The 13323-nt window shown below is 37.6% G+C and overlaps 1 protein-coding gene across 1 annotated transcript; it reads right to left on the reverse strand.

Annotated features, from left to right (window-relative positions):
• Window positions 1-874: 874 nt before the first annotated feature.
• LOC125079539 (olfactory receptor 5AN1-like) lies at window positions 875-1813 on the reverse strand. The gene has a single exon (XM_047693218.1). The coding sequence runs from the start codon at window positions 1811-1813 to the stop codon at window positions 875-877; it is 939 nt and encodes a 312-aa protein (XP_047549174.1).
• Window positions 1814-13323: the final 11510 nt, after the last annotated feature.

The raw sequence follows: 13323 nt of genomic DNA on the forward strand, positions 1-13323 counted from the left end.
TATGGCTGGTAGAGACTGGGATGTAACCAAATTTATTAGATGATTAGGCTTGAAAGAGGCCTTAGATAAACATTAATCATCTCAGGCTGCTCTTCCCAGGAGACACCCAGGACAACTGTATAAATGTGTTTGGTTTTTTTTTAATTTTTTACATTATGTTAGTCACAATACAGTATATCACTAGTTTTTTATTGTTTCTACTCAAGGCCCATCACCTCCATTTATTCCCATTATGGCCAGATATACAGGAAAAACCTTGATCACCCTCATGTCTGGATTACACTGCATCAAAATATTTGGGAGAAAAGGTCTCTATACTCCTGGGGCCTCTGTCAGGTATCACTCCTTTACAGTCAGAGGTCTGAGATTGAACAGGGCTCAATTTCTGAAGCAAAGAGAAGTAATGTGTTTCTAAACTTCAACATTTTTCAAATACATGTGGATTATTTTAAAGATTTTATTTATTTACTTGAGAGAGAGAGAGAGAGAGCATAAGCAGGAGGAGGTACAGAGGGAGAGGGAGATTCAGGTCCCTACTGAGCAGAAACACCTGACATGGGACTCAGTCCCAGGACCCTGGGATCCTAACCTGAGCAGAAGGCAGATGCTTAACCGACTGAGACGCCCAGGTACCCCACTTGCAGATTACTAATAAATGATGAGGCCACTCCTCATGTAGGGTGAAAGTGTGAACCTCCTAGACTTAAATGTATTGTGCTTGTGTGGAATCAAGTCAGCTCTCAGTCCATTTGGCATATTACCTGTCCTGAATTAACCTTTGTTTATCCAAACGCAGTATGAATTTTGTTAGAGTTCATACCTGTGCATGTTACTGGGGATTAAGGTTTCTGAGAGGACAAATCTGGACAGAATCTCAGCAGAACCATCTCTTGTTTTGTAACCTCTTCAAGGCATCTTTGATTTCCTTGTTCCTCAGACTGTAAATCAAGGGATTCAACATGGGAATGGCTACAGTGTAGAATACCGATGCAAATCTGTCAAAACTGGAGGAACCACCAGAGCTGGAACTCAAATAGACAGAGATACTTGAAGTATAGAAGAGGGAAACTGCTGTCAGATGAGAAGCACAAGTGTTGAAAGCCTTGGACCTGCCTTTAGCTGAAGTGATCTTCATGATGGAGATGACAATATAGCCATAGGATATCATGATAATGAGGGCATTTATTATCCCAAAGAACATTGCTAATATAGCAATCAACAGTCGCACAAAGTAAGTATCAGTGCAGGACAGCATTATCAGTTGGGGTATGTCACAGAAGAAGTGCTTGATGACATTAGGCCCACAAAAGTGGAGCTGAAACATGGTACACAACTGGGATATAGAAGCAGAGAGTCCAGCCAAATAGGATCCCAGCACCATCCGAATACAGAGGGTGGGTGACATGATGGATGAATAGAGAAGTGGATTGCAAATGGCACTATATCGGTCATAAGCCATGGCTGTCATGAGACAAGACTCACTCAGTGCCATGGTTGAAAAGACAAAGTACTGAACAACACAACCCCCAAAGGTGATGGTCTGCTGCTCTTGGAAAAAGTTGGAGAGCATCTTGGGAGCTATAGAGGTCACATAGCAGATATCTATGAATGACAGATTACTGAGGAAGAAGTACATGGGTGTGTGGAGGTGAGAGTCCATCCTTATTAAGATGATGAGGCACAGGTTCCAAGTCAGAGTCAAAACGTAGATCAGTAGGAATACAACAAAGAGCACTGCTAGGATTCTGGGAAAATCAGAGAATCCTAAAAGGATGAAATAGGTGATCTGTGTCATATTTCCTCCCGCAATCATTGGCTTGCTGCTTCTAAAATCAGGAAAGGGAGAAGAGAATGCACTGTTGACTCAGGTGAGATGACAGTATTACACTTCCCATATGTGCTGTTTTTTCCCTCCAAGGAGTGCTGGGAAAGAACCAATGTTTCACTGTCCTAATGAAAAGACCCAGCTCTTCATCTCAAATTGTCAAGAAGTGTGTTTTTAAAAGTGCTTCGAAATAATGATGTACTATATGTTGGCTAATAGAATTAAATTTAAAAAGGAAGTGCTTCAGGTTCTCAAATATTTCATGAAGTTTCATGAAAATTAAAGAGATATGCTTGAATTTGACTAAGAAGCAAAATAATGCAAATGTTGTGAATATTACAGAGATCATTCATCAAAATTTTTTAAACCTTTGATAATTCACTATATAACCACTGTTTTACTAGAACATAAGTGGAATCACTCTAGATTAAAACAGATAGCCCTTCAGGCCCACATGGCCATCTAGTTAATGTTTTGAAATTTCCTTTTTTATCTTTAGGAAAAGTTATTTACTCTCTTTGTAATAATTTCACAAACTTTTTTTAAAATTTATTTTCAGCATAACAGTATTCATTGTTTTTGCACCATACCCAGTGCTCCATGCAATCCGTGCCCTCTCCAATACCCACCACCTGGCTCCCCCAACCTCCCACCCACTGCCCCTTCAAAACCCTCAGATTGTTTTTCAGAGTCCACAGTCTCTCATGGTTCACCTCCCCCTCCAATTTCCCTCAACTCCCTTCTCCTCTCTAACTCCCCTTGTCCTGCATGCTATTTGTTATGCTCCACAAATAAGTGAAGCCATATGATAATTGACTCTCTCTGCTTGACTTATTTCACTCAGTATAATTTTTATATGAATATAGTTAATATATCTTCTTCTAACTGCCCTGGAAAACTATATCATAACTTATCACTCTGATAATATTTTCTTGAGGCACAGTATATGTACCCAATAAAGTTATGGAACAAGTCTTCTTAGGGAAGTTTTTATACTAAGTATACCAATGTGAAGGCGGTAGAGATCAGTATTGACCCCAAAATTTTTTCAATATTAGGGTACTTTACTACTTGAGAAACAACATGGTATGGTGGCTAAATGTTCAGACTTTGGAGTTTTGTCTGGTACCCTCTTTATGAACTTGTCCCGATAGCTTAAACACAGTAACATTGATTTACTCAAAATGAAGTGAGAACATTAAGAGCCCCTAGATAATAAGATTACTAGGACAGTTACAAGAAAATTCATGGAGATGCTCAGCACACAATTCTGTACAGAGTAATAGTTCAATAGGTGTTGGCTATTATTATCATGGTTTGCTTACAGATAACCATGAATGACAGCTGTACCCATGGTTAGAAATATCAACAGTGTTACAGTTGTATGGGTTAATTTGAGGGATTTCCTGGGCATCACAAACTTGTAGACAGTGAGGAATCATTACCTCTAGGCAGATGTAGATTCAGACCTCATGTAGAAACAAATCAAACCATCTGGGGCCATGAAGACACAAAGCACATAAACAATTTTCTATTTAGTTTGTTTGAGTTTGAATACACTTGGTCAACTGACAACTAGCATCAAACTATAATGACCCTGATGAAAAGGAAAAATAAGTATTTTTAATTACCAAGTATCACATAGGTATATGTTATATTTCATTGATAGAGTCATACAGTTAAAGCTCACTAACAGATTCATAACAGATTGCAACTATGGCCTATGCTCCATAACTGGCTGTCCTTCCTTGTTATGAAGGAGTAAATCAATGAGAACAGCTAAGAAATTTTTGAAAAAATATGAATAATTAAAAAGACATGAACTTTCAAATATTAAAAAGTATTAGGAACATTGATCATTCACTATTCCTATGAAAATAGACATGTGTCAAAAGACTTTATACATATTTTAGAAAAATTTAAATATAAGTAAGAATATAAACATGATAAAAATTAGTATTTTAAATTGATAAGCAAAGGATAAATTTTTGATATGCATTTCTGTAATCTTGGTGGTGGCAAAATGTGTGAAACATAATATCAGAAACAGAAACTGTAAAAGAAAAATGTAACAATTTAAAACTCGGTTATGTGACAACAATCCACTTAAGGAAAATACTTCTTTTTTTTAAGCATTTTAGTGTTTATTTGTCCAGATTATTTTTTAAGTAGGCTCCATAACCAGTATGGAACCCAATTATGGGACTGAACCCACAAGCCCGAGATCAAGACCTGGGCTGAAATCAAGAATTGGATGTTTCGTCAACTGAGTGACTGAGGCGCCCTTCTCCAGGCATTTTTTTTATTTCTTTTCAGTGTTCCAGAATTCACTGTTGATGTATCACACTCAGTGCTCCATGCAGTATGTGCCCTCCATAATACCCACCATCAGGTTCATCCAGCCACCCACTCCCCTCCCCTCCAAAACCCTCAGTTGGTTTCTCAGAGTCCACAGTCTCTTGTGGTTCACCTCCCCTTCCAATTTCCCCCAACTGCCTTCTCCTCTCCATCTCCCCATGTCCTCCATGTTATTTGTTATGCTCCACAGATAAGTGAAACCATATGATAATTGACTCTCTCTGCTTGACTTATCTCACTCAGCATAATCCCTTCCAGTCCCGTCCATGTTGATACAAAGTTGGGTATTCATCCTTTCTGATGCAGGCATAATACTCCATAGTGTATATGGACCACATCTTCTTTATCCATTCATCTGTTGAAGGGCACCTTGGTTCTTTCCACAGTTTGGTGACTGTGGCCACTACTGCTATGAACATTGGGGTACAGATGGCCCTTCTTTTCACTACATCTGTACCTTTGGGGGAAATACCCAGCAGTGCAATTGCAGGGTCATAGGGAAGCTCTATTTTTAATTTCTTATGGAATCTCCACAAGTTAAAATAGAATTGATTAGGGGAAAATAGTTACAAAGCACAAAAAAGATAATGTAGTAATTCCTTTAATATAAAAGGCATAAATCATGGGATAGGGCACTCATATTTGCTAATGATGAGGGTACAAAATGATTCTACCTTCCAGAAAGTAAAATAATTTTGCTTTATATAACATCTCTGTCTCTCAGTATCTCTGTCTCTGTCCCTGTCTCTCTCTCACCCACACATACAAACACAGGAAACAAATAAAACTGCCTGAAGTAATGAATCATATGATTCTGGTTTCCTTCTTTAAACCTCTCCATGTTTGATCAATTATTTCCAACAACCCATATATTTACAGGATCTAAAGCTATTATTAAATATAAATCCTTAAAAGTAAGCACAGAGTAAGACAGAAAGGGAGAGGGGACACGGAAATGAAAGGGAGAGAGAAGGACAGAGAAAACAGACTTTCAGAATTTCCTGGCTTTTACCTACTGGCTGTGTCACCCTTAGCAAGTTATTAACCCCTCTGTGCCTCAGTTGCCTCATCTATAAATGGCACTAATAGTACTCACTACCTCAGAGGGTTGCTGCAGGGACTGATTGACAAAGTGCTTAAAACAGTAAGGGCTCAATAAATGTTAGCAACTATCATCTCCATTATCATTCTTCTCTGTGAAAGAAAAATAAAGCAAACTAACACTGAAATATCAAGGAGCTCTTCACATAAATTATTTTCTAAATTAGATGGTCTCTAAGTCAAGACTCAAGAATATCATTAGTCAATAATTGTATTTATTTCTGTCTGGTATTACTCTGTTATCTCCCAGTCAGCTGGAGTGTAAACGGCTGATGCCGCTTTTCATGGGCCACCACCACCAGGCACTCTGAGCTGATGAAGCTCCGTACAGCGCATGGTCTAATGGACATGTTTCACTAATACCGATAAGCACCTTGTATATGAATATTTGTGTTACTGAACAAATACACTGTGAACAAATGGTGCTTTTACCCACTTTTGGAAGCAAAACTAAAATTATCTTCTTCATTTCAGTTATACTTTATGAACTTGGAAATCTTTCTGTTGACTCCTAAAGTGTGGCCAATATAAAACTTCTCCACATTTTATCCAGGATGAATTGGAGTCAAAGAAAATATTCTGAAAACAGAAACTCTCATGCACAACATCCCCCAGTACACCAACATAATCATTCAGTGAAAAGAAGTGAAGCTTCTGATCAATCACTTGCAGTAAAATTCTTCACTTTCTTATCACATTCTGATGACAGAGCAACCAGAGGTAAAAGTATTTACTGTGACTCATCATTCCCAAAAAGATCAGGAATTGTGGATTGTTCTACTAATTCATGACAAAATGTATCTTCTCAAACTTTGGTAAGCTATAGGAAAAGGGGGAAAATTCACTTTTTGGTTAAGTTTTTGCATGTGTCCACCATTTCCCAAGACAAGTTAAAGGAATGGTGACTGATGTAAATATTAATTGGAGATTTTACTATGTGCATCTAGCTAAACAAAACCTTCCCAGTTCTGACTACTGAGGACATGGCCAGTTCCTAAGGTTGTGCAGAGTACAAAATCAGGTAAAGATAACTAAGATGTTGCAATGAAGTAGAACAATGTAAGTTAAAAAAAAAAAAAAAAGAAAGAAAGTTTAAAAGAGACAGACCAGCAATGCCTTGAAGTGAGGCATCTCTGATATCTGTGTTACCCACACCAGTGCCCCCAGACCTGCAGGGGCTCCAAAGATGACCACAGAGAGCTATGTGAAGTATTTCCAAAAGTCAGTGTAATGTACATGAGTACTTTGTTAGATAATTATTTACTAACCAGCTTGTCTTTTGCTACTCAGAAATGATCAATCAAAGCTCTATATTAACATGGAAATCAAATTAATTAATATTATTATAACAACAGACTCCTTAAAAGAAAATTCCCACATCCTTGGGATGGATAAAGTTGGAAAATCTAGATGAGAATATGGGATCTTGGAAATTTCCCTGAATGTCAGTAAAGTGTTATTTTTAACTCAGTGCTCAATTATTAAATTCTAAAATTTGCTAGCTTTTATAAACATTGTCTCCTTAGTTTCTAAATAATCCCATTAACCCCCATTTTACATGTGAAAAAGAAAAAAAAAACAGAAGGTGACAGAGCTCAATATCACACCCTTAAGATACTGCAGACCTGGAACTCAATATTCATCCCTCATAATAATCCCTGAATAATCCCTGAAATTTTAGATTAGAGATTAATCTAAATCTTCTTTTCAATGAAGGTCAGAGAAGTTGGGAAGGAAAAAGAGAACCTAGGAAGAGCCCACAGTAGAGGTATGGGAGTGAGGAAGTGGTGAAGAATGGGAGAAACTGAGGAAAATAAGACTTGCTCCACTACAGCTCCTACTAGAAGAATCACGTGGCTATTAAGACAGCACAGAATCCACTGTTCTCACCAAAGCTTGCCCTGTCACCTCGACTGAGATTCCACAAGAAGACATAAGTCTTGCCAAAGGCTGAAATTGCTTTTTTCTTTTCCAAAGGAATTTTCTGGGTGAATTCTATTGCTCTCCAAGATGGGACCTTTTGGCCACGAAAGAGGCTGTCCACTCTGAGTAAGAGAGATGCCAACAACTGGAGAGCCTTTTAAATGTGTTATTGTTAAGGGCAGAGATAATAGGATAAAAGACAATTAGAGGGAGAAAACCCTCTAGATACTTGTTCTCTGGAGTCACGGTTGTCATGGAGATTCTGTCCCTGCTAATTTCATGTCCCATTTTGCCATGTCCCTTGTTGGATCCAATCCCCACTTCCCCAATAGTCCAATCATGTCCATATGACTATAGAATTTCTGTAAGACACTGAAGAGTCAGTAGAGCTGGGAAGAAGCTAGGAATCATTCAGTCTGATACTATCTATTACCAGGCGAGGAACCTAAAGCCAGAGCAGCTAAAAGATTTGCTCAAGATGACACTGGTAAGGGGCGCCTGGGTGGCTCAGTGGGTTAAGCCATTGCCTTTGGCTCAGGTCGTGATCTCAGGGTCCTGGGATTGAGCCCCGCATTGGGCTCTCTGCTCAGCAGGGAGCCTGCTTCCTCCTCTCTCTCTGCCTGCCTCTCTGCCTGCTTGTGATCTCTCTCTGTCAAATAAATAAATAAAATCTTTAAAAAAAAAGATGACACTGGTAAAATACTAACTGGTGAAATACCTTAATTAAAATAAATTAGAAATGGGGGCACCTGGGTGGCTCAGTGGGTTAAACCTCTGCCTTCGGCTCAGGTCATGATCTCAGGGTCCTTGGATCGAGCCCCGCATCGGGCTCTCTGCTTGGTGGGGAGCCTGCTTCCCCCTCTCTCTCTGCCTGCCTCTCTGCCTACTTGTGATCTCTCTCTCTGTCAAATAAATAAATAAAATCTTTAAAAAAAAATAAATTAGAAATGTGAGCATTTCCCTATGGACAAAGCACTTTCATTTCAGATATATAAATCTGTACATTTTCTCAACTATCTGACCACAGCCAATCATCACGGCAGCCTGTGAGGAAGACATGGCATTAATCCCTATGGGTAAGCAAGGAAATCGAGGCAATCAGGAAAACAGTAAAACTAATCCATGACAGAGCCATGACTTATCATGGTACAACCTGACTCATTGTTATCAAGCAAACTGATACCAAACAATTGATATCAATTAACTCACTTTGTGACTGTGTGACCATGCACAAATTTACCTCTCCCAGCCTCAGGATTATCACCTCAGAATTGTCATAAAATGGGACTGAGAGTAGTAGCAACTTCATAGAGGAGGTCTTTGTAGAGAGAATGAAACTGGATAATGCTTATAAAGGACTTACCAGGGGGTGTGGTACAAACACGCCTTCTATTAATGGTCAGTGTAATTTCTATGTATGTTTTGGAGATCTTTCCAAGATGTTATGCTGCATTACTGATCCTTCACTAAAAATATCTACCTATATCATTCCCACAAACATTTTTGCTTGCTTGTTTCTAAAGTTTTGAAAATGAAAGTCAGCGACCCTGCCAGTTATCAGGAATACAAAGATGTTTTAGGTAAGGTCCATTTTTTGTTTGATCTACTTCAACAATTCTCACTTTAGGAAGAAAGGAGTGGGTGGGGAATGAATTATTTAACTCTTGCTGATAGGTTACTAGTTATATATCCCTCCTAAGAACTGGAATAATTGAATCCTTAAACTGAGCAGGCTCTTAAGGTAGTTTTAAGGTATAACACCAAAAGTACAGAATGTGAGCACCATGACCACACAACAGAGGACATGTTTCTGGTCAGAAAGAATCATGTATGTTCCATAAATCACAGTTTGTGAGATTCAAATGAGTTCTTGTGACAGTGGGAAGAATGTGGCAGACCTCTCTGTGCCCAAAGGTTCTATCTGTAATACCTGCAATACAATTTCTCACCTACCATCTTCATATGGTAACAGAAAAAAATCAAATCTAAGTGATGTAACTATGTGAAGTATAAAGTACTGTAGAAATATTACTGTAGTATGTATGAAATTAGTCCATAAACTCTTGAATGGGAAAAATCTCTTTTTAAAAGTTTCTTGAAATTCTCTTAGCTGGACTCTTGTGTCTTCATGGAACTCCCAAGTCACCTGGATCCTCTGCTCCTGATCAACTCAAGGTCCTAGAATCCCTAGGAAGCTCAGATCAGGGACTCAGTTTCTATACCCTAAAAACACCATGACACACTTCATATGTTGTGAAGCTAGCTATGTGAGGCCTTACACATTCTCTGGGAAGACACCTAGCAGTATGATCCAGGCCTGTTCTGCCAAGAAATTGATGACATTATAGAAGTTTCAGGTGTACATTATAAGCAACATCTATATAGACTACAAAGTGATCACCACCAAAATCTAGTTACCAGTCATCACCATATAATCGACCCCCTTCACCATTTTACCCAGTCTGCAACCTCCTTCCTCTCTGATAACCATCAGTTGTTCTCTGTATCTATGAGTTTATTTTTGTATTATTATTCTTGCTTGTTTATCTTGAGTCTTTAGATTCCAAATATAAGGGAAATGATGTAATAATTGTTCTTTTCCATCTGTCTTATTTCATATTGCGTAATATCTCAAAGGTCCATGCATATTGTCACAAATGGCAAATTTTCATTCTCCTTTATAGCCAAGTAGTATTCTATTATATCTATCTATATATATATGAAATAGAATACTACTATAATAGAATACTAGTAGTATTCTATTATACTAAGTAGTATTCTATTATATACTAAGATATAATGCTAATTATATCTAAGATATATTTATATCTTATATATATAAGATATATATAATTATATATATAATTAATACTAAGATATATACTAATACTAAGTAGTATTCATATATATATATATATATATATATATATATATATATACCACTACCTTCTTTCAAATTGAAGATTTCATTTATTTATTTGAGAGAGAGTGCATGTAAGCAAGGAGGGTTAGAGGGAGAAGGAGAGAGAGAATCCCAAGCAGACTCCATACTGAGCATGAAGCCCAACACAGAGCTTGATCACACGAACCTGACATCATGACTTGAGACAAAATCAAGCGTCAGACATCCAACCAACTGAGCCACCCAGATGCTCCCACATCCTTTTATCCATTCATCCTACTGATGGACACTAAGGTTGTTTCCCAGTGTTGGCTATGGTAAATAATGCTGCAGTTAACATAAAAGGGCATATATCTTTTGAATTCTCATTTGTCATTTCTTTGGATAAATGCCAAGAAGTAGAATATGTGGATCATATGGTAGATCTACTCCTAATTTGTTAAGGAACCTCCACAACATATTCCAAATTGGCTGAACCAGCTTATGTTCCCACCAACTCTGCGCAAGTGTTTCCTTTTCTCGACATTTCTCTCCAATATTTATTGTTTCTTATCTTTTTGATACTAGCTATTCTGACTGCTATAAGGTGCTATCTCATTATTCTTCTGACTTGCATTTCCTTGAAGAATAAGGATGTCGAGCATATCTTCATCTGTCTGTTAGCCATATGTCTTCATTGGAAATAGGTCTATTCACTTCTGCCATTGTTTTAATTGGATTGTTTGGCTTGTTTGTTGTATTGTGTGAGTTCTTTATATATTTTGGATATTAACCTCTTGTCAGATATACCAGGTGCCCAACTTTTGTATCAACATGGACGGGACTGGAAGAGATTATGCTGAGTGAAATAAGTCAAGTAGAGGGAGTCAGATATCATATGGTTTTGCTTATCTGTGGAGCATAAGGAATAACATGGATTACATGGGAAGATGGAGGAGAGAAGAGAGTTGGGGGAAATTGGAGGGGGAGACAAACCAGGAGAGACTGGACGCTGAGAAACAAACTGAGGGTTTTGGAGGGAAGAGGGGTGGGATGTTGGGTGAGACTGGTGGTGGGTATTATGGAGGGCATATATGGCATGGAGCACTGGGCGTGGTGCATAAACAGTGAATTTTGGAACACTAAAAAAATTTTAAAAAAGAAATAAAAATAAAAAATATATATACCACTTGCAAATACTTCTGCCACTCAGTGAGTTGCCTTTCATTTTGATGCTGGTTTCCCTCACTGTTTTTCCTTCACAGCTTTTAAATTTGATGTATTCTCATTTGTTTGTTTTTGCTTTTGTTTCCCTTGCCTTTGGCATTAGATCCACAAACACATCTGCTAAGTCTGATGTCAAGGAGCTTGCTGCCTATGTTTCCTTCTAGGAATTTTATGGTTTCAGGACTTACATTCAAGTCTTTTACCCATTTTGACTTAATTTTTGTGTATGGTGTAAGATAGTGGTTGAGGTCCACTTTTTGCATGATGCTGTCCGGTTTTACCAGCACCATTTATGGAAGAGACTGCTTTACTTTTCCACTGTATTCTTTAGGGTCTTTGTTGTAAACTAATTGTCCATAAATGTGTGACCTTTTTCTCTGGGCTCTCAATTCCATTGATAAGTGTATCTGTTTTTGTGCCAATGTCATACTCTTTTGATTGTTATAGCTTGTTAGTATCATTTAAATCAGAGAGCATAATGCTTCCAGCTCTGTCGTTCCACCTAAGATTGCTTTGGCTATTCAGGATCTCTTGTGGTTCCATACAAGTTTTAGAATTGTTTGTTCTAAATCTATGAAGAACGCTACTGGAATGTTGATAGGGATTGCATTTAATCTGCAGATGGCTTTGGAAAGTATGGACATTTTAACAATATTAATTCTTCCAATCCATAAGACTACGTATCTTCCCATTTATTTGTGTCTTCTTCAATTTCTTTTATCATTGTCTTATACAGGTCTTTCACTTCCTTGGTTAAATTCACTCCTAAGTATTTTACATTACTTGATACAATTGTAAATGAGATTGCTTTCCTAATTTCTTCTCCTGCTAGTTGATTATTACCATATTGAAATGTCACAGGTTTTTCTGTATTGATTTTTGTCCTATAACTTTACTAAATTTTTTATTAGTTCTAACAGATTTTTGGTAAAGTCTTTAGGGTTTTCTATATACATTATCATGTATTCTACAAAGAGTGACAATTTTACATCATCTTTTCCTACTTCAATGCATTTTACTCATTTTTATTGCCTAATCACTCTGGGAAGTACCTCTAGTGTTATGTAGGATAAATGTGGTGAGAGGGAGCATGTTTGTCCTCTTCTGGATTTTAGAGGGAAAGCATTCAGTTTTTCACCCCTGAGTAAAATGTTAACACTGAGATTGTTTAATTTGGCCTTATGTGGAGATGCATTCTGTCTATGCCAACTTTGTCGACAGTTTTTTTTTTATCATGTCTGCATGTGGAATTCCATCAAATGCTTTTTCTGCATCTATTGGAACGATCATATTTTTACCATTCATTTTGTTAATGTGTTATATCACAATTTCTCTTCTCCTGCTTCATTTAGGCTTTTTTACTGTCCTCTCTCCAGCTTCTTTAGGTGTAAGTTTAGTGGCAAAGGATCTATACTCCAAAAATTACAGAACACTTATGAAAGAAATTGAGGAAGACACAAAAAAATGGAAATACATTTCATGCAAATGGATTGGAAGAATAAATATTGCTGAAATGTCTATGCTACCCAGAGGAATCTATACATTCAATGCAATCCCAAATAAAATTCTATCAACATTTTTCACAGAGCTGGAACAAATAATCCTAAAATTTGTACAGAACCAGAAAAGACCCCAAGTATCTAGATGAATGTTGAAAAAGAATTCCCTATGACTGTGCAATTGCACTACTGGGTATTTACCCCAAAGATACAGATATAGTGAAAACAAGGGCCATCTGTACCCCAATGTTTATAGCAGCAATGGCCACGGTTGCCAAACTGTGGAAAGAACCAAGATGCCCTTCAACGGACGAATGGATAAGGAAGATGTGGTCCATATACACTATGGAGTATTATGCCTGCATCAGAAAGGATGAATACCCAACTTTTGTAGCAACACAGATGGGACTGGAAGACATTATGCTGAGTGAAATAAGTCAAGCAGAGAGAGTCAATTATCATATGGTTTCACTTATTTGTGGAGCATAACAAATAGCATGGAGGACATG

This window comes from Lutra lutra, chromosome 10 (assembly GCF_902655055.1).
Source record: "Lutra lutra chromosome 10, mLutLut1.2, whole genome shotgun sequence".
Lineage (NCBI taxonomy): Eukaryota > Metazoa > Chordata > Mammalia > Carnivora > Mustelidae > Lutra > Lutra lutra.